At 41.4% G+C, this 21,356-nt stretch overlaps 1 protein-coding gene across 1 annotated transcript in view; it reads right to left on the reverse strand.

Annotated features, from left to right (window-relative positions):
- Nucleotides 1–4,270: 4,270 nt before the first annotated feature.
- LOC135504555 (tyrosine-protein kinase Srms-like) overlaps nt 4,271–21,356 on the reverse strand; it is a 20,185-nt gene continuing 3,099 nt past the window's right edge. The window contains exons 2-8 of the mRNA XM_064923255.1: nt 13,416–13,537; nt 10,347–10,513; nt 7,351–7,498; nt 6,829–6,987; nt 6,363–6,544; nt 5,956–6,112; nt 4,271–5,694 (exon numbers count right to left, since the gene is read on the reverse strand). Of these exons, the coding sequence (XP_064779327.1) occupies nt 5,495–5,694; nt 5,956–6,112; nt 6,363–6,544; nt 6,829–6,987; nt 7,351–7,498; nt 10,347–10,513; nt 13,416–13,537 (1,135 nt within the window). The 3' untranslated portion in view covers nt 4,271–5,494. The remainder of the gene's footprint in view (nt 5,695–5,955; nt 6,113–6,362; nt 6,545–6,828; nt 6,988–7,350; nt 7,499–10,346; nt 10,514–13,415; nt 13,538–21,356) is intronic.

The following is a 21,356-nucleotide window of genomic DNA, read 5'->3' on the forward strand; positions in this document are numbered from 1 at the left end:
TTAGCTACAACATACAGATATAGTTACTCCAAGACGAATACGAGTCATCAAGCCAAAGTCTTTCCTTCACTCTCTGACATTATTGTCAAAACATTTCTACAGTTTTGCACCTAATGAGAGGCACTGAGGCTAGTTAGCTAGCTTGCTAACACAACTAGCTAGCTAAACTTAGCTTGTGGTGGTACTAGCTAGTTATGGCCGAATCGGTCACCAAATAGTACTGAACAACACTTCCTCGGTTAAAGCTGCAACATGCTTCCTGTTAAGTTTTGTTTTTGCTTCTTTTACTTTTAGGGTTTTGTACACCAGCTTCAAACAGCTGAAAATACAATATGTTTAGTTAAGGAAAATATATTTTACAGTGGTTTGGAAGCTGTTGGGAGAAAAAATAATATCACTGAAATGTATTGAACTCACTTATTATCGCAAATGTCAATGAACTGTTGTATTCATTTCTCAAGTTTCATCAGGAAAAGGTCAAATACTTGTAACGAGCATATCTGCCATTCTGTATGAAGATATGTTTCCTACCAAGTCCTTTGCACTGGTGTTCCTGGAGAAACTCTTGCTTGGTTGGTAGTGGGACAGGAGGGACGAGTCTGAGTCTTTGGGGGTTGTTGGCACTGTGTGAAAACATAAAACAAATAGTTACTTCCGTAGTACACGGAACAATGTAATGTCATATTCCAGTATACACACACCACTGTATCCTGTGCATTTGCCAAATAAACATAGATTTTGATAACATAATATTGATGGAATATGGGTAAATTATAGTGAGAATGTACACACCATTTATTAATTTAACCATCAATGAATTGATGCTTGGTAACATACGGGCCATGGTCTCACCTGAGAGAGGAGGTAGGTAAATATTCTACCTCAATGTAATTGTATATTCATTTCTCAAGTATACTCAAAATACTTGTAACGAGCATAATGTCTGCCATTCTGTATGAACAAAGTTTCCTACCAAGCCCTTTGCACTGATGTTCTTGGAAATACTCTTGCTTGGTTGGTAGTGGGACACGAGGTCTCTGTGGGGGTTGTTGGCACTGTGGGAAAGCATAAAACAATTTGTTACTTAAATAGTACACAGTACAATGCAATGTCATATTCCCTTATACACCCCACTATATCTTGTGAATATGCCAAGTAAATGTTGATTTTGAGTGAGAATGTACACACCAACACAGGATTATCCCTAATGCTGGCCCTGACCAACCAGGAAATTGCCCCTCACTATAGCTGCACTTCTCCACATGACCAGACTTCTAGTGGTCTTCTCCACATGGCCAGACTTCTAGTGGTCTTCTCCACATGACCAGCCTTCTCGTGGTCTTCTCCACATGACCAGACTTCTCGTGGTCTTCTCCACATGGCCAGACTTCTAGTGGTCTTCTCCATAGCCATACTTCTAGTGGTCTTCTCCACATGGCCATACTTCTAGTGGCCTTCTCCACATGGCCAGACTTCTAGTGGTCTTCTCCACATGGCCAGACTTCTAGCGGTCTTCTCCACTTGGCCAGCCTTCTAGTGGTCTTCTCCACATGACCAGACTTCTAGTGGTCTTCTCCACATGACCAGACTTCTAGTGGTCTTCTCCACATGGCCTTCTCCACATGGCCAGACTTCTAGTGGTCTTCTCCACATGGCCAGACTTCTAGTGGTCTTCTCCACATGGCCAGACTTCTAGTGGTCTTCTCCACATGACCAGACTTCTAGTGGTCTTCTCCACATGACCAGACTTCTAGTGGTCTTCTCCATAGCCATACTTCTAGTGGTCTTCTCCACATGGCCATACTTCTAGTGGTCTTCTCCACATGGCCAGACTTCTAGTGGTCTTCTCCACATGGCCAGCCTTCTAGTGGTCTTCTCCACATGACCAGACTTCTAGTGGTCTTCTCCACATGACCAGACTTCTAGTGGTCTTCTCCACATGACCAGACTTCTAGTGGTCTTCTCCACATGGCCTTCTCCACATGGCCAGACTTCTAGTGGTCTTCTCCACATGGCCAGACTTCTAGTGGTCTTCTCCACATGGCCAGACTTCTAGTGGTTTTCTCCACATGACCAGACTTCTAGTGGTCTTCTCCACATGACCAGACTTCTAGTGGTCTTCTCCACATGACCAGACATAGTGGCATTCTCCTCTTTTAGTGCTCATCCTTGAAAAATGCCATAAGGTCTGAAATAGACATCAAAGTGGAGATACTGTACAAACAATTATCTAGGCTAAGTAAAACATATATATATTTGATCTAGCCTACTGATCTAGTGCTCTGCTAATGAGCTAGCTAAAGTGTTGTCAGTGGCTAACTAAAACAGAGAGAAAGGGGACAGAAGAAGTCCAACACTTTATATTGATTAAACTCACCTTGTCCGAGAGAGAATTACACAGTTATCCAAACTTCATGCCATGGTAAGTCTACACCAAACACATACTTAATTTGAAGTGTTTCTAAAATCCCCTATGGGAAAAATTAATAGTGGACAAATGATTGGAAGCATTTCCGTGTTTGACCACTAGGTTTTAAGAGTATTATGACATTTTCACTGTGGTGCTCAATTAAATGTTTCAAGGACAAATTGACTTTGTAATTTTTTTTGCAGTATGGACAGTAACTTCAGAACTTTCAAAAAAAGTATACTTTAAGGATACTTTTTATATATTTATATTTCTATTTTCTTCTACCCCCAGACATTATGCATCTCCAGTCCAAAATTACATCTAGAATCAGCTTTCTATTTCGCAACAAAGCATCCTTCACTCATGCTGCCAAACATACCCTCGTAAAACTGACTATATACTTTAACACTCTACTCAGCAAATTGGATGCAGTCTATCACAGTGCCATACGTTTTGTCACCAAAGCCCCACATACTACCCAGCACTACGACTTGTATGCTCTCGTTGGCTGGCCCTTGCTTCTTATTCGTCGCCAAACCCACTGGCTCCAGGTCATCTAAATGTCTCTGCTAGGTAAAGCCCCACCTTATCTCAGCTCACTGGTCATCATAGCAGCACCCACCCGTAGCACGTGCTCCAGAAGGTATATTTCACTGGTCACCCCCAAAGCCAATTCTTCCTTTGGCTGCCTTTCTTCCAGTTCTCTGCTGCCAATGACTGGAATGAATTGCAAAAATCACTGAAGCTGGAGACTCATATCTCCCTCACTAGCTTTAAGCACCAGCTGTCAGAGCAGCTCACAGATCACTGCACCCGTACATAGCCCATCTGTAAACAGCCCATCCAACTACCTCATCCCCATACTGTTATTTATTTTTGCTCCTTTGCACCCCAGTATCTCTACTTGCGCATTCATATTCTGCACATCTATCACTCCAGTGTTTAATTTCTAAATTGTAATTATTTCGCCACTATGGCCTATTTATTGCCTTACCTCCCTTATCTTACCTCATTTGCACACATTGTATATAGACTTTTTCTATTGTGTTATTGGCGGTATGTTTGTTTATTCCATGTGTCAGTGTTGTTTGTGTCACACTGCTTTGCTTTATCTTGGCCAGGTCGCAGAACTTTCTCAACTAGCCTACCTGGTTAAATAAAGGTTAAATAAAATATATATATATATATATTATTATATATTATATATATATATATGTGTGTATTCATTTTTATGTTTAAGGTTTAAGATACTTCACAGTGGTTTAGGTACAATGATTCTCTACACTGTACATTGCTTGTTTTGTCGCAAACTGAAATTAGGCAAACTATTACAATTTTAGAAACCAGGAAATGGCGGAAAGATTTATGCATATTTAAACTTTAAGGTGTCTGTAATAGAATAAACGTGGCAAAAAATAAATGTAGATATTACATGTATTTCTATAGTTCCAAAATGTTTTTACAATGGTGGGGGAGTGCCAAGATGAAAGCCCGGTGGCTTCAAAACAGCACCCACTGGTAGTCATCTAGTGTATGTATAAATCATTAATTTTATCTACAGTATGAAATAACCACATTTGTGCATATAATTCAATTTTGGGAATTTTAACATAAAATATTCATAAAAGCATGTATAGGTAGCCTAAATTGTAAACTGTTAATTTTTGTTTAGTTTATACAGCTGTTTTCAGTTTCAGCAAGTAGCTTATCACTAAAAGATTAACTGCATAGGCCTATTCATATGAGTTCAGCAACATGATTAGCAGTAATTGACAGCTAAGGTCGGTGTGGCTTTCCCCTTATCGTATGGAGGATTGAAAAATATATTGGTTGGCCACACACACAATGAAAACGGGACAGTTATCCCCAAAAATATTTTATTATAGTTTTTGTTAAATACCCAATGGCGTAGTCGAGAGGAAACCTCAAAAATATGGAAGAAACTCAAATCAAGGAAGAATAAAGGACATTTATGGCTCATATTTCCCAAACTGTATTAGTACATCTCTAAATATCATGCGTTGACAGTTCAAATAGTTGTCTTCCATTGGTAGAGCAGTAAATCCCAGAAGATGTCCTCTATGGCTCATCACTCTCCAGTCTCAATGGCCATGTCCTCCATCACTGTGTACTGTGTGAGCGAAGTCTCTATGAGCCATGTCTGTGTAGTGTAAACATACACAGAGTGTACTAAACATTAGGAACATCTTCCTAATATTGAGTCGCACCCCCTTTTCCCCCTCAGAACAGCCTCAATTCATCAGGGCATGTACAACAAGGCGTAGAAAGCGTTCCACTGGGATGCTGCCCCATGTTGACTCCAATACTTCCCACTGTTGTGTTGAGTTGGCTGGATGTCCTTTGGGTGGTGGACCATTCTTGATACACCCAGGAAACTGTTGAGGGTGACAAACCCAGCAGCTTTGCAGTTCTTGACACACTCAAACCAGTGCACCTGGCCCCTACTACACTATCCCGTTCAAAGGCACTTAAAATATTTTGTCTTGCCCATTAATCCTCTGATTGGGAAAGGGGGATACCTAGTCAGTTGTACAAATGAATGCATTCAAATTAAATGTGTTGTCCTCATTTAACCCAACCCCCCTAAATCAGAAAGGAGCGAAGGGCTGCCTTAATCACACAGACACAATCCATGTCTAAATTGTATCAAGGTTTAAAAATCATTCTTAAAACTGTCTCCTCCCCTTTTATCTACACTGATTGAAGTAGCTTTAACAGGTGATATCAGGGATCATAGCGTTCGCCTGGTCAGTCTATGGCATGGAAAGAGCTGGAGTTCCTAATGTTTTGTAGTCAGTGTATAGGCACTCTCTGTAGGACTGACCTTTTGGCATACTGTAGCATAGGGACTCCGTGGGCTTAACAGTGGCCCCACTTCTCCTGCCCTCCTCCAGGAAGAGCTTTATATTGCACATAACCTTGATTTAAAAACAACCAAGAGAACCGGCAAAATAGACTAAAGCCTGTTAAAAAAGGATCACCATTTCAGACAATGTCTTGCAGTCCCCTCTGCTTTGTAGTGTCTATGTCAGTGCAGTCACACCTTGTCGTCCTCCTTCAGGCCTAGACCTCAATGGTCTTGAAGTAGATGCGGGTGTAGATGGTGTCTAGCTGGCTGTGCAGGGCGTGGAAGGAGGGCCGGTTGGAGGCCTCGGCATTCCAGCACTCCAACATGATGCGATAGATGTTGGGGGGACACCTACTGGGAGAGGGCAACCTGTAGCCTGTCGACAGGAGCTCCAGCACCTCCGTATTGCTTTTCCCTGTGTGTGTGTGTGTGTGTGTGTGTGTGTGAGAGAGAAGAGAGTGAAAGAAAGAAAGAAAGAAAGAAAGAGGGAGAAGAAAAATATTAAATCAGAGGGAGAAATATCCATCAGAGGGAAATATTGAAAAGCATTTTTACAGATAGAGGTAATAGATTAACTGTCATGAGGATTGACTGCTCCTCTTGTGATCACGTGGTGTATAATTGTAAAAAAAAAAATCAAGACCAGAGAATATAGTCTTGAAAAGGTTTGACACACCGTCATATGGCATCTTTCCTCGTGACATCATCTCGTAGAGCAGCACACCGAAGGACCAGACGTCAGACTTGACGGAGAAGCGCTGATAGAGAGCAGCCTCAGGGGCTGTCCATCTCACTGGGATCTTAGTGGTTCTACTGGCTGTGTACACACTGTCCTACACACACACACGTTTACATATCATTCTTTTCATATTCCCTGGGAAATGTCCAGAATTTTTTTTACTTTTTAAGCAAGACATTTCCTTGCTTCATCTGAGAGTGAACATTGTTTCCTTTACCCAGATAGGTTAGCCCAACATACAGTATATTTTTCTACAGCATTTTTTAAAACTTTACTTTTTGGCTGTTCTCGCTCTTCATTTCCCCATACATTTCATATTTACGGCACATCAATTCCATCCTTACCTTAATGATGCGTGCCAGGCCAAAGTCAGCCACCTTACAGACCAGATCATCTCCCACCAGGATGTTCCTGGCCGCCAGGTCTCTGTGCACGATATGTCGGTCCTCCAGGTAGGCCATGCCCTCACCAACCTGGCTGCCCATGTAGATGAGGTGGGCAGAGGTCAGCACCTGACCCTCCGGCGCTGGAACAGCACAGGGAGCAGACTGGTTAGGATCGATAAGGGTCTGAATAGTTACTCAATTGCACCAACACATACCGTCACCGGGTTTCGATACCAAAATGATCTTGGTTAGGTCACTGTTGGATCAATCAAGCCCTGAGCCCTAGACATGATTTTTTTAATCTCATCATCTCATGAAAAGTTGTGTGTGTGTCGACTTACATATGTTATTGGTCAAGCAGAATCATCTGTGAACACATAGCATACACTGCATGCAGCCGAACATGTGGGTGTGTTTGACTCACTGCCCAGATAGGACTTGAGGCTGCCCTTGGTCATGAGCTCAGTGACTATGTAGACAGGCTCTCCTCTGGAACACAGGGCCAACAGCTGGATGAGCTTGGGGTGGTGGAGGTTCTTCAGGGCCTGGATCTCCTTCACAAACTCATCCAGCTTAGTGTCCTCTGCAGGAGAGACAAAAAGACAGAGCGAGGCTGAGAACAGTGCTCTTCAGGTGTGAGATAAGGAGCTTAGGACTGACCATGACGCATTATAAATCACTTTATGAACAATGTGAGGGCCCTGACCTGAATGGACTGACTTGGTGAGCGATTGTGTAATTGTGTTTGCCTGCAATAACGTTTTTACCATTGCAGAATTTGCCCATCTGCAGTATGTTGTTGAAAATAATTCCCCCATCAATTCGTCAAGTTGAATTTGATCAGTGATCATGCTCAGAAAGACTATATCAAAATTCTGCTTGTAGTGTGCGGAATAATGTATAACACTGTAGTTAATATGATAGCAAAGAGAGCTAGCATGCTTACCTTGTTTAAGCATCTTGATGGCCACCCTTTGTTTCTGGCTGGTCCACAGTGCCTCCCACACCTCTCCAAAGTGGCCCTCCCCCAGCTTCATGTGCAGTTTAAACTCCTCCCGAGGACGCTCCCAAGGCTCCATGTCAAACAGCTCTCTCTGAGGACACCACAACACTGTTAGACACACAGAACTCACAGCTACCGAGTATGGCGAATACTTGAGCTGCGCTGCATTTTGTTTGCCCAATACAATGGAACCAATTAAGTAGTCCCGAAATTGCAAACTCCAAGCTTAATTAAGCATGTGTGATGCTCAGATAGCTTTAGTACATTCAAAGATAGGGAAGTTTCTTTAAAAACACAGGCTCTTTTAAAAATACACATTTATCATTAAATGCTACAAAAGAAATGTGTCAATCAAGAAATTATCAAATGATCAATAAATAATCTACAAAGGATGATCTATATCAGGGTTCCTCAACTGGTGGCAGGGTGGTTTTATTTTCAGAACAAAAAAAAGAAAATATATACAGTACCAGCCAAAAGTTGACACTTACGGGTTTCTTTATGTTTTACTATTTTCCACAATGTAGAATAATAGTGAAGGCATCAAAACTATGAAATCATGTAGTAACCAAATAAAAGTTAAACAAAACAAAATATATTTTATATATTTGAGATTCTTTGCACACTCTTGGCATTCTCTCAACCAGCTTCATGATGTAGTCACGTGGAATGTATTTCAATTAACAGGTGTGCCTTGTTGCGTTTGTGCCAAATCAGTTGTGTTGTGAAAAGGTAGGGGTGGTATACAGAAGATAGGGATATTTGGTCCATATTATGGCAAGAACAGCTCAAATAAGCAAAGAGAAACGACAGTCCCATCATTACTTTAAGACATGAAGGTCAGTCAATCTGGAAAATTTCAAAAACTTTGAAAGGTGAAGCGGATAAGTTCATTAGACTTACCAGCCTCAGAAATTACAGCCCAAATAAATGCTTTGAGTTCAAGTAACAGACACATCTCAACATCAACTGTTCAGAGGAGATTGCATGAATCAGGATTTCATGGTCGAATTGCTACAAAGAAACCACTACTAAAAGGACACCAATAAAAAGAAAAGACTTGCTTGGGCCAAGAAACACGAGCAATGGAGATTAGACCAGTGGAAATCTATCCTTTGGACTGAGTCCAAATTTAAGATTCTTGGTTCCAACCGCCGTGTCTTTGTGAGACGCAGAGTAGGTGAATGGATGATCTCCGTGTGTGGTTCCCAACGTGAAGCATGGAGGAGGAAGTGTGATGATGTGGGGGTGCTTTGCTGGTTACACTGTCAGTGATTTATTTAGAATTCAAGGCACACTGAACCAGTATGGCTACCACAGCATTCTGCAGCGATACACCATCCCATCTGGTTTGCTCTTACTGGGATTATCATTTGTTTTTCAACAGGACAATGACCCAACATACCTCCAGGCTGTGTAAGGGCTATTTGACCAAAAAGGAGTGTGATGGAGTGCTGCATCAGATGACCTGGCCTCCACAAATCACCCGATCTTAACCCAATTGAGATGGTTTGGGATGAGTTGGACCGCAGAGTGAAGGAAAAGCAGCCAACAAGTGCTGAGCATATGTGGGAACTCTTTCGAGGGTGTTGGAAAAGCATTACAGGTGAATCTTGTTGAGAGAATGCCAAGAGTATGCAAAGCTGAAGAATTTGAAGAATCAATTTTTTGTTGTTGATTTGTTTAACACTTTTAGTTACTACATGATTCCGTGTGTTATTTCATAGTTTATGTCTTCGATACTATTCTACAATGTAGAAAATACTAATAAGACATAAAAACCCTTGAATGAGTAGGTGGGTCCAAACTTGACTGGTACTGTATATGTTTCATTGTTGTACAGTATTTTATGTAACAGGTCAGGTCCAAGTGATTTTAATTTTGGAAATCGGTTCCAAAGTATTCTCACACATAATAGCGATCGTATACAAAGGTAAGCAAGGTATGAAAATATAATGTTTTAGTCAAATATTATATCAGTTTGGGCTTCTTGCGGGGCTGCCCGACCATCCGCTCGGCTGAATCTCGTTGATGATCCCTGATCTTTATAGACTTGAATTACTGTGGAATTAACATTGTGATTGTCTTGGAACATCTAACTACACAACATAATTCAATGAAAAAATATATATATTTGTGTTTTCTAAGAAAAAAAGAAGCTAACTTCAATCTCATGAAGAGGTCAACTAGTCTTGGTATGAGCTTCTCATGTACTCTTCTCTTTAGTCAAATTGAACATTAAAAAAAAGTAGCCTTGCACGAGCCTTGTGCAAGCCAGAACAGCTCATAGGAGCAGAAGCCCATCTCCTGTTTCTGTAGCGTGGGGCAGCTTCATGTACAAGTACACCCTTTGGACAGGATGCTCGTCTAATGCAGGGTCTTACCTCCAATCTACCTCCTTAATGCGGAATGCCAAGCAGAGACGTATTGGGTCTCATTTTTAGAGGCTTTGGTATGAATCGGCCGGGGATCGAACTCTCAACCTTCCAATCTCAGTGCGGACACTAACCACAAGGCCACCAAGTTGGTCAAATTGAACATGTAGGACAGAAATAATTTTGGATACTGAAAAGTAGAAAATCATGAAAAGTAGAACATGAACTAAAAAGGGCCTGGAGTGAAGGGCAAGCGTGTGCGTCAGTGTGGCTTTCCACGGCCTCTGATTCAGCCTCATCGTCTCCACTCGAAAGGAAGAGAGAAGAGACTGGAATCACGGAGAGGCCTCCAGTAAGAACAGCCTGATCCCTGCCTCTACACTACATTTTCTTGATTCCCTAATTATGTCAAAATAAAACACATATTTCGAAAAAATATGATTTGATTTTGGGGGAATATGTGGCCCAAACACTAACATATTCACCATCCACAAAATAACTGGATTGTGAATGGTATCCACAAAGTGTAAGTGTGTGAGAGAGTTGGTTGGTACACACACACACCTGCTGTGCACATGGCTCATGCAGAGGCACTCCTAGACTCCTGGAGTTGTTCTGGTAGTATCGGATCAACTCCTCCAGAGTGGCAAAGGAAATCTTGTCCGACACAAAGTATGCCCCAATCAATGAACGCTGGATTCGGAAATGGAAGACTTTCCCATTGTTTCTGCCTATGGACAAGACCAACATATGATTAGACTTTTTAAAATATTTTTTACACATTTCAAAGACTGTGGTGACAAACTCCAAAAGCATTTATTTTTAAATTGTACATGTCACACACACACACACACACACACACACACACACACACACACACACACACACACACACACTTGACCAATAATCACAACTTGACATATAAGCATTGACTTAGAGATCGCTCTCTCGGTTTACAGTACAGTGGGTGATGAGATGTAGGAGGTTTGCAACTAAAGAAGTATTTCATTGCCACCCACTGGTGAATGAACGGTAGCACGTCCTTTTACAACATTGTTTCCACTGGTATTTTCAGATGATTTAATAAGGAATGGTGGGATAACAGCATAGAATTACATATTAGAACTCTGTTTAATATAATGTATTATACAACGGGTGGGTCTAATCCTGAATGCTGATTGGTTAAAACAGCATTCCAACCGGTGTCTTTCACAAGTTACCACCAGCTAAATCTATGAAATTTACTCTGTTCCATCTCAATGCACAATCCACGGTCTCATCAACCCTGCCAGGAAATGTATGAACTTGATCTGCACTATAAAAAGCATCTATACATCTCCTCCCATTTTGTTTTCAACAGCAGAGATTTGTATAAACCTTGCTCTGTCTCTTCGACCTTTTCAATATTGAATTGCAATCTCCACCGTCCCATATAAAAAGTGTCCGAACGACACTGACAGCAAATTGAGCTGGTTGTCATAGCAGCATACAACACTTTTCAGTTGACTGGCTAAATCGATACTTTGTTGTGAAAACTGTGGAACATTTCTTTTGATCTTTTCAGCGGCATGACTATGGATGAATGGGGAAAAATAGATGGCTGAGGATACTGCATTGAATGACCTAGAGAAAAACCCGTACAGAAAAAAACACAGTTCAGAATACAAAATACAGAAATACAGAATACAAAATGGGCTGTGTGTTGCTTCGAGGGCTGGATAGCAGAGAATAAGAAAACGTAGTTGACTACAAAACTGTCACTAAGGAAGAGTTGAACAACCTCCGACACTTTTATGGAAATGTATGAAATGGGAAGGGGGAGCCGTACAGCATAAGTAGCTACCTGGCACTCCGTAGTGGGCTCAACCGGTTTCTAAATGACCCACCCACCGGGTTGCAACTTGTGCCTTTTGAAGAACACTGAATTTACCACCTTGCATCATGCATTTCTGGGCAACATCAAACAGCTAAGGCGGCAAGGAATTCATATCACAAACAGCCACCCTCCCATCACTGATAAAGACATGGCCCAGCTCCAAAACTCCCAAGCTCTGAACCCCGGTACACCAAGGGGTCTGATCCATAAAGTGTGGTTTGACCTCCAGTTACATCTGGGTCGAAGAGGAAAAGAGGGGAACAGACAAAAGCCAAACTCATTCTTCGTAAAAACAGACGAGAACGGTCTACGGTATGTTGTTCATAGCCTGTTTGTGTTATTTCTAAGTTGCACTTGTAATAAGGCTACTGGAAAACAATATAACAACACATTCTCTCAAATATGCCACTTTCGCATATAACAAGACCACAACGAATCTGGACCCTAGGGAGAAAGGCAGGGAGTCCAAGAGGGGATTCATGTTCGAGCAGCCAGGGAACCCACTATGTCCGGTGTCATCACTGGAGAAATACCTATCGAAACGCCCGGAGAACGGCCTTGCCTTTTTATCTCCATCCAAGGAGAGGAGAGTGTATCCGGGACTCGACCTGGCACACGTCAGAGCCGATGGGCGTGAACTATGGCAGCACCTCTACCCAAGATCTGCAGGGCAGCAGGAATAACGACATACACAAATCACAACATCAGGACCACGACAGTCCAGAAACTGACCAATGCTGGTTTAGAAGCGAGGGAGATTATGTCAGTGGGAGGGCATCGGTGCAAAAGTTCGCTCCATAGCTACTGGCGTCCGTCACTGACAGAAAATGCTGGCGCAACATCCTGGCCAAAAACAAAAAGAACACTGTAGCACCATCAACACCTAAAAGGCTGAAGCAGGGCAGCAGAAGTAGTAGCAGACTCCGACAGATAAATGTGACATACAAGAAGTAGCTATGTCAGCTGTGGCAGATAACAAAGATAAATGTTTCATTTATTAAAATCAGCTCAAATGAATGTCATGGATTGTCTTTCTTTTGTCTGACCAGTGTCTTGACAAGAGAGCAATTGTTTTTCTGCCAGGCAAAGTCACACATCATAAGTTCATTGTTATGGAGGTACCCAAGTAAATCTTAACTAGGAAACAGCTGAAACAAATGCAAATGCAGCTACTTTGCTTTTGTTCTGGCTGCACTTTTTTTGACGTGACTGTAAAAGCAGGGCCAGGGATAAGAATGTTGCAAGTCAGGATGGCAATGGAACATTTAGAATGAATGACTGGGTCGCGTCCATAGATATAGAACAAAAAGAAAGAACAACTGGGTCGCGTCTCTAGCAACCCTAGGTTCATGTCAGGGCTATATCTTATGGAAGGATGAAATAGTATGAATAAATTAAATCAAAATAACATTTAATGAAAATATGTAGCTCTGTTTATTGAATATGTGGTTAACCCGTTGTATAAAAGTGATAATGCCCTCCAAGCCAGTGTTAGATATAGTGGCCGGAACACCCGTGCCAATATATTCAACAAACACCGGCTTCTCGGGCATTATCACTTAAATAATGTAATTGAATAGGATCTTTATGGGTAACAATGGGCTCTTTCTGGTATTTACTACAATGAATTCAACAGAGTGGGTAGGCTACCATGCGGTGCCTATGGCGCTTGTGTTAATGATATGCAAAAGAAACTAACATGTACTTAATATGTTAACATAAAGTAATTATCATGTTACCATGTAATATTGGCTTACCTGAGATGGTGTATTCGTCGCTGTGGCTCTCGCTGATGCGCACCAGGAATGAGCCATCCTTATTCTGAGGGGCCAGGAGCAGTTTCTCCGCCTTCACCCGGTTAATGTTCCCATAGTACCACCTCAACAGACAGACAGGGAAAAGAGGCAGACAGTCAGTCACAGACTAAAAAAAAAAAAAAAAAAAAAAAAAAGAGACATGCACAATTGCACACGAGCAGACAAGAGCACACACACACACACACCGACAGCAACACAAACCCATGACAGGCTGAACATGAGGTAGGCTCAGGTGGTTTCACACTTTGTCCCTTTAGCCAATTTGTGTGAGAACTCGGTGCAGTTCGTAATTGTGCGTAATTGTTTATTATTTTTAAATAAAATAAATAATACATTTCACATTTACATAAGTATTTAGACCCTTTACTAAGGAATTACAGGCTCAAGTCTTCTTGGGTATGAGCAGTGGCGACCTGTCATTCAGGGCAGGTAGGGCAGAGCACCACCTGTTTTGAGACCCACATCTTTAGCTTGCCTGTTTTACATGTTATTTTGGCATTACAGTATTTTTCAATTGCTAACAAGCGTCGGTCAATACTGAAGCCACTTTTTCAAAACTCTTCACACAGTCTGTATTACCAACATGCATATTGGCCAAACAGTTCATCTCACCTCAAAAACCTCACTCAAACCACCAAAACACTTTATACATGTCTCAAAATAAGCTAGTTCGACCATAACACTGGCAACAATTCTCACTCAGAAAGCATACATTGTCACACATAACACACTGACCTAAAAAAAAACTAACAGGGGGCATTAAATAAATTCACTTTTTTCTTTGAAGTTTGAATAATTTTTCACAAATCGGTATAAAATAAGAATAACACCTTTTCACTGACTGTACTAAAGTATATGTAAAAATAATGAATCGGAAATGCAGCAATTTGCTTCAATAGCCTTTATTTTTTTTCTATATCTTTGCATATAGTAATTTACTTGTGAAAAATAAAGAGTTGAAACAAAACAAAATTCCAGGGCTGTATTAATAATTACATCAACATGTATAGTATAATCACTCACACTGTACAGTACTGTGATAGATCTAGTTCTCGCTCTCCTGCATTTGGCCACAAGTTCTCATTAACATCACATCTTATGTCTTCTCTGGCGAAGCATCTTGGAAAGTATCTTTTGGAATGTCTAATCCAACCCTGGCAGTCTTCAGGAGAAGTGTCTCCACACCCCACATTCATTGCATCCAGCAAGGGCATCTGGATGGTGGTGATAAACCTTCCACCTCCACGCAGAGAAAAACCCCATAGAAGAGTTTAGGAACGAGGAGTATGGAGGCAGGAATAGTACTGACATTCTGGGATGTGCAGCAAACCAGTCTGACTGCCACAGAGTAGTGGAATGCCACATTATCCCACACAACAAAAAGGTAGGGGAGTTCCTTGCCCCTCTCTCCTCCGCTGGCACAAGTCCAATATGCAGGTCATCCAGAAAATAAAATCAGCCTCTGTATTATAGGGGCCAATGTGGGAGGCAACCTTTGGATCCTACTGAAAAACAAAAACAAATCAATACATTTCAAAATGTCAGTACATGTAAAGGTGTGAACATACTGTATTGTACTGTGATATGTAGTTCAATTATCATTGAAGGACGTACATATCACCTGTTTTTTTGCCGGAAAGTCCGTACGATTGATGCAACTGTTGAATGCTGCAGATTTGGTTGCACCCTTAAACCGGCCTCTCTCAAAGAGAGCATGGTTTACAACATGGTCATTAATTGTGGCCCTTATCTCAGAGACCACCGCGCTTGGTCTTCCTCTCCTTGTCCTCCACGCTTGTCTCCCTCTCCCTGCAGGACACTTGGGGTAGGCTTTCAACTGAAATTGCAATCAGCTGTGTTTGGAATGATTAAATATTCCCGTGAGATTCTCGGTTTCAATCAGGTTACTACAGAAATGTACGACATTTGCCATCATTCTGTTTTGAATGTGTTTTTAACAGTTTTAGAACCAGTGTGTTAGCATTTGAAAACGTGCTGCAAATATATATTTTAGCAGGTGGTGGAGTATGAATGAGAAAGGAGGTAATGGATTTCGGAGAATGTGATCATTGAAAGCATTTTGTGTGAAAGCAATAAAATGATTCACAGTTTGGTCCACATACAGTCAGCGAAACAGAAGTGTGTGAAGAGTTTTGACCAATGCATGTTATCAATTGAGAAAACTAATGTGTCACATATCAGTTTGCAAACAAAGTTAAAATATATATATATCATTGAGTTAATAAAGCCACATACAAACATGGTCTCTTTTTTGTTTTCTTGAGTAAGGCAGCTCCAAAATGCAGGTGTTTCAGCCTAGCGCAGTGCTTTCTGTGGTGGGGCAAGCCAGCAGAAAATACGGAGAGTTGTGCCGTGATTGGCTCAGTGTTCTGTCACTCATAGGGACTTGACGTGGCGCTTAATTTTTTGTGCAGTGTGAACATTATGTCATCTATAGGCTAAGAAAGCTTCTTATTCAATTGTGGGGTTTGACTAGTTTAAGATGTTTGGTGAGAATTACAAACAAAAGTACAAAATCAATTATAGCTCTTAAAGGAGCAATAGCCTAAATTGGCTGTACAATTTTCAATTACAGCATTATTTAATCTGGAGTTAGTATTCTGCTATTTATTCTGTTACCAATAATATGTTCATGTTAATAGTACTGGATCTTCTGATTACAAATATTATGTCTCATCTTGTAACTAAATGCAATCTATTAGCGTCCAAAATGTAAGTAGGTATATCTACTGTAGCATTTCAATAACACATTCTGATGGAATGGCTTGTCCTGCAGTTTGGGGTTTCTAGTGCATGGCCATCAGATTGTTAAATAGTCACCACTAGCTGCTGCCCCCCCCCTCCCTCCCAGTACCCTGCACTGAACTTTAGTCACTGTCATGAGACGGCTACCACTCAGTTACTCTCCCATGCACCTTAGGGCAGCAGCCTCTATGTACAAGGTCATGGAACATTGGTCACTTTAATAAATGGTACTCTAGTCACTTTAAATAATGTTTACATACTGTTTTACCCACTTACAGTAGAAGTCAGAAGTTTACATACACCTTAGCCAAATACATTTAAACTCAGTTTTTCACAATTCCTGACATTTAATCCTTGTAAAAATTCCCTGTCTTAGGTCAGTTAGGATCACCACTTTATTTTAAAAATGTGAAATGTCAGAATAATAGTAGAGAGTGATTTATTTCAGCTTTTATTTTTCATCACATTCCCAGTGGGTCAGAAGCTTACATACACTCAATTAGTAATTGGTAGAACTGCCTCTAAATTGTTTAGCTTGGGTCAAAAGTTTTGGGTAGTCTTCCACATGCTTACCACAATAAGTTGGGTGAATTTTGGCCGATTCCTCCTGACATAGCTGGTGTAACCGAGTCAGGTTTGTAGGCCTCCTTGCTCACACACGCTTTTTCAGTTCTGCCCATAAATGTTCTATGGGATTGAGGTCAGAGCTTTGTGATGGCCACTCCAATACCTTGACTTTGTTGTCCTTAAGATATTTTGCCACTTTGGAAGTATGCTTGGGATCATTGTCCATTTGGAAGACCCATTTATGACCAAGCATTAACTTCCTGACTGATGTCAGGGTAGCCTAGTGGTTAGAGCGTTGGACTAGAAGCAAAAGGTTGAAAGTTCAAATCCCCGAGCTGACAAGGTACAAATCTGTCGTTCTGCTCCTGAACAGGCAGTTAACCCACTGTTCCTAGGCCGTCATTGATAATAAGAATTTGTTCTTAACTGACTTGCCTAGTAAAATAAAGGTAAAATGTAAAAAAATAAAATAAAATGACGTTGCTTCAATATATCCACATAGATAATTTTCCTTCCTCGTGAAGCTATTTTGTGAAGTGCACCAGTCCTTCCTGCAGCAAAGCACCCCCACAACATGATGCTGCGACCCCCGTGCTTCACGGTTGGGATGGTGTTCTTTGGCTTGCAAGACTCCCCCTTTTTCCACCAAACATAACGATGGTCATTATGGCCAAACAGTTCTGTTTTTGTTTCATCAGACCTGAGGACATTTCTCCAAAAAGTATGATCTTTGTCACCATATGCAGTTGCAAACCGTAGTCTGGCATTTCTTTTTTTTAATGGTGGTTTTGGAGCAGTGGCTTCTTCCTTGCTCAGCGGCCATTCGGGTTGTGTCGATATAGATACTTTTGTTCCTGAGTGGTATGACGGCTGCGTGGTCCCATGGTGTTTATACTTGCGTACTATTGTTTGTACAGATGAACGTGGTACCTTCAGGCTTTTGGAAATTGCTCCCAAGGATGAAGCAGACTTGCAGAGGTCTGCAACTTTTTTGTCCTGAGGTATTAGCTGATTTCTTTTGATTTTCCCATGATGTCAAGCAGAGGCACTGAGTTTGAAGGTCGGCCTTGAAATACATCCACAGGTACACCTCCAATTGACTCAAATGATGTCAACTAGCTTATCAGAAGCTTCTAAAGCCATGACATTTTCTGGAATTTTCCAGGCTGTTTAAAAAGCAGTCAACTTAGTGTATGTAAACTTATGACACACTGGAATTGTGAGTGAAGTATAAGTGAAATAATCTGTCTGTAAACAATTGTTGGAAATATTACTTGTCATGCACGAAGTAATGTCCTAACCGACTTGCCAAAGCTATAGTTTGTTAAGAAGAATTTGTGGAGTTGTTGAAAAACGAGTTTTAATGACTCCAATCTAACTGCCGACTTCAACTGTATGTATGTATGTATGTATGTACGCATGTACAGTGGGGCAAAAAATTATTTAGTCAGCCTCCATTTGTGCAAGATCTCCCACTTAAAGATGAGAGAGGCCTGTAATTTTCATCATAGGTACACTTCAACTATGACAGACAAAATTAGAAAACAAAAATCCAGAAAAAAAGTATTTGGTCACCTACAAACAAGCAAGATGTCTGGCTCTCACAGACCTGTAACTTCTTTAAGAGGCTCCTCTGTCCTCCACTCGTTACCTGTATTAATGGCACCTGTTTGAACTTGTTATCAATATAAAAGACACCTGTCCACAACCTCAAACAGTCACACTCCAAACTCCACTATGGCCAAGACCAAAGAGCTGTCAAAGGACACCAGAAACAAAATTGTAGACCTGCACCAGGCTGGGAAGACTGAATCTGCAATAGGTAAGCAGCTTGGTTTGAAGAAATAAACTGTGGGAGCAATTATTAGGAAATGGAAGACATACAAGGCCACTGATAATCTCCCTCGATCTGGGGCACCATGCAAGATCTCACCCCATGGGGTCAAAATGATCATAAGAACAGTGAGCAAAAATCCCAGAACCACACGGGGGGGGGGGGGCCTAGTGAATGACCTGCAGAGAGCTGGGACCAAAGTAACAAAGCCTACCATCAGTAACACTACGCCGCCAGGGACTCAAATCCTGCAGTGCCAGATGTGTCCCCCTGCTTAAGCCAGTACATGTCCAGGCCCGTCTGAAGTTTGCTAGAGAGCATTTGGATGATCCAGAAGAAGATTGAGAGAATGTCATATGGTCAGATGAAACCAAAATATAACTTTTTGGTAAAAACTCAACTCGTCGTGTTTGGAGGACAGTTGCATCCAAAGAACACCATACCCACTGTGAAGCATGGGGGTGGGGGTGGAAACATCATGCTTTGGGGCTGTTTTTCTGCAAAGGGACCAGGACGACTGATCTGTGTAAAGGAAAGAATGAATGTATCGTGAGATTTTGAGTGAAAACCTCCTTCCATCAGCAAGGGCATTGAAGATGAAACGTGGCTGGGTCTTTCAGCATGACAATGATCCCAAACACACCGCCCGGGCAACGAAGGAGTGGCTTCGTAAGAAGCATTTAAAAGTCCTGGCATGGCCTAGCCCGTCTCCAGATCTCAACCCCATAGAAAATCTTTGGAGGGAGTTGAAAGTCCATGGTGCCCAGCAACAGCCCCAAAACATCACTGCTCTAGAGGAGATCTGCATGGAGGAATTGACCAAAATACAAGCAACAGGTGTGAAAACCTTGTGAAGACTTGCAGAAAACGTTTGACCTCTGTCATTGCCAACAAAGGGTATATAACAAAGTATTGAGATAAACTTTTGTTATTGACCAAATACTTATTATTTTCCACCATAATTTGCAAATAAATTCATTAAAAATCCTACAATGTGATTTTCTGGAATTATTTTTCTCATTTTTGTCTGTCATAGTTGAAGTGTACCTATGATGAAAATTACAGGCCTCTCTCATCTTTAAGTTGGAGAACTTGCACAATTGGTGGCTGACTAAATACTTTTTTGCCCGACTGTGTAATATATATATATATATTACACACACAAAAAGAAACATCCCTTTTCCAAGGCAGGTCCTCACCAGACATCTCCGGCAACAACGTTGCCTATGGGCACAAATGCATCGTCACTGGACCAGACAGGACCGACAAAAAGTGCTCTTCACTGACGAGTCACGGTTTTGTCTCACCAGGGGTGATGAAAGCTTTGCACACTCTTGGCATGCTCTCAACCAGCTTCACCTGGAATGCTTTTCCAACAGTCATGAAGGAGTTCCAACATATTCTGAGCACTTGTTGGCTGCTTTTCCTTCACTCTGTGGTTCATCTCATCCCAACCCATCTGAATTGGGTTGAATTCGGGTGATTGTGGAGGCCAGGTCATCTGATGCAGCACTCCATCACTCTCCTTCTTGGTCAAATAGCCCTTACACAGTCTGGAGGTGTGTTGGGTCATTGTCCTGTTGATAAACAAAAGAGTCCCACTAAGCAGCTTTCTACATATCGATGCAGAATGTTGTGGCAGCCCTGCTGGTTAAGTGTGCCTTGAACTCTAAATAAAAATCACTGACAGTGTCACCAGCAAAGCACCCCCACACCATCACACCTCCTCCATGCTTCATGGTGGGAACCACACATGCGAAAACCATCCGTTCACCTACTCTGCGTCTCACAAAGACACGGCGGTTGGAACCAAAAATCTCATATTTGGACTCATAGGACAGATTTCCACCAGTCTATCGTCCATTGGTCGTATTTCTTGGCCCAAGCAAGCCTCTTCTTCGTGTTCTACAGTAGTGGTTTCTGTGAAACAATTTGACTACGAAGGCCTGATTCACGCAGTCTCCTCTGAACAGTTCATGTTGAGATGTGTCTGTTACTAAAACTCTGAAGAATTTATTTGGGCTGCAATTTCTGAGGCTGGTAACTGTAATTAACTTATCCTCTGCAGCAGAGGTAACTCTGGGTATTTCTTTCCTGTGGCGGTCCTCACGAGTGCCAGTTTCATCATAGCGCTTGATGCTTTTTGCGACTGCACTTGAAGAAACTTTCAAAAATCTTAAAATTTTCCAGATTGACTGACCTTCATGTCTTAAAAGGAATGTTTCTCTTTGCTCATTTGAGTGGTTCTTGCCATAATATGGACTTGGTCTTTTACCAAATAGAGCCATCTTCTGTATACTGCCCCTACCTTGTCACAACACAACTGATTGGCTCAGACACATAATTTGTGTAATTTCTTCTTAAACTTAACAAGGAACACCTGTGAATTGAAATGCATTCCAGGTGACTACTTCATGAAGCTGGTTGAGAGAATGCCAAGAGTGTGCAAAGCTGTCATCAAGGCAAAGGGTGGTTACTTTGAATCTAAAATATTTGATTTGTTTAACACTTTTTTGGTTACTACATGATTCCATGTGTGTTATTTCATAGTTTTGATGTCGTCAATATTATTCTACAATGTAGAAAATAGTAAAAATAAAGAAAAACCCTTGAATGAGTAGGTGTCCAAACTTTTGAGTGGTACCATAAATACAAAGTGCCATCGGAAAAAAGTATTCAGTGTTACGTTACAGCCGTATTCTAAAATGGATTAA

The sequence above is a fragment of the Oncorhynchus masou genome, chromosome 18, assembly GCF_036934945.1.
Source record: "Oncorhynchus masou masou isolate Uvic2021 chromosome 18, UVic_Omas_1.1, whole genome shotgun sequence".
In the NCBI taxonomy this organism is placed as follows: Eukaryota; Metazoa; Chordata; class Actinopteri; order Salmoniformes; family Salmonidae; genus Oncorhynchus; species Oncorhynchus masou.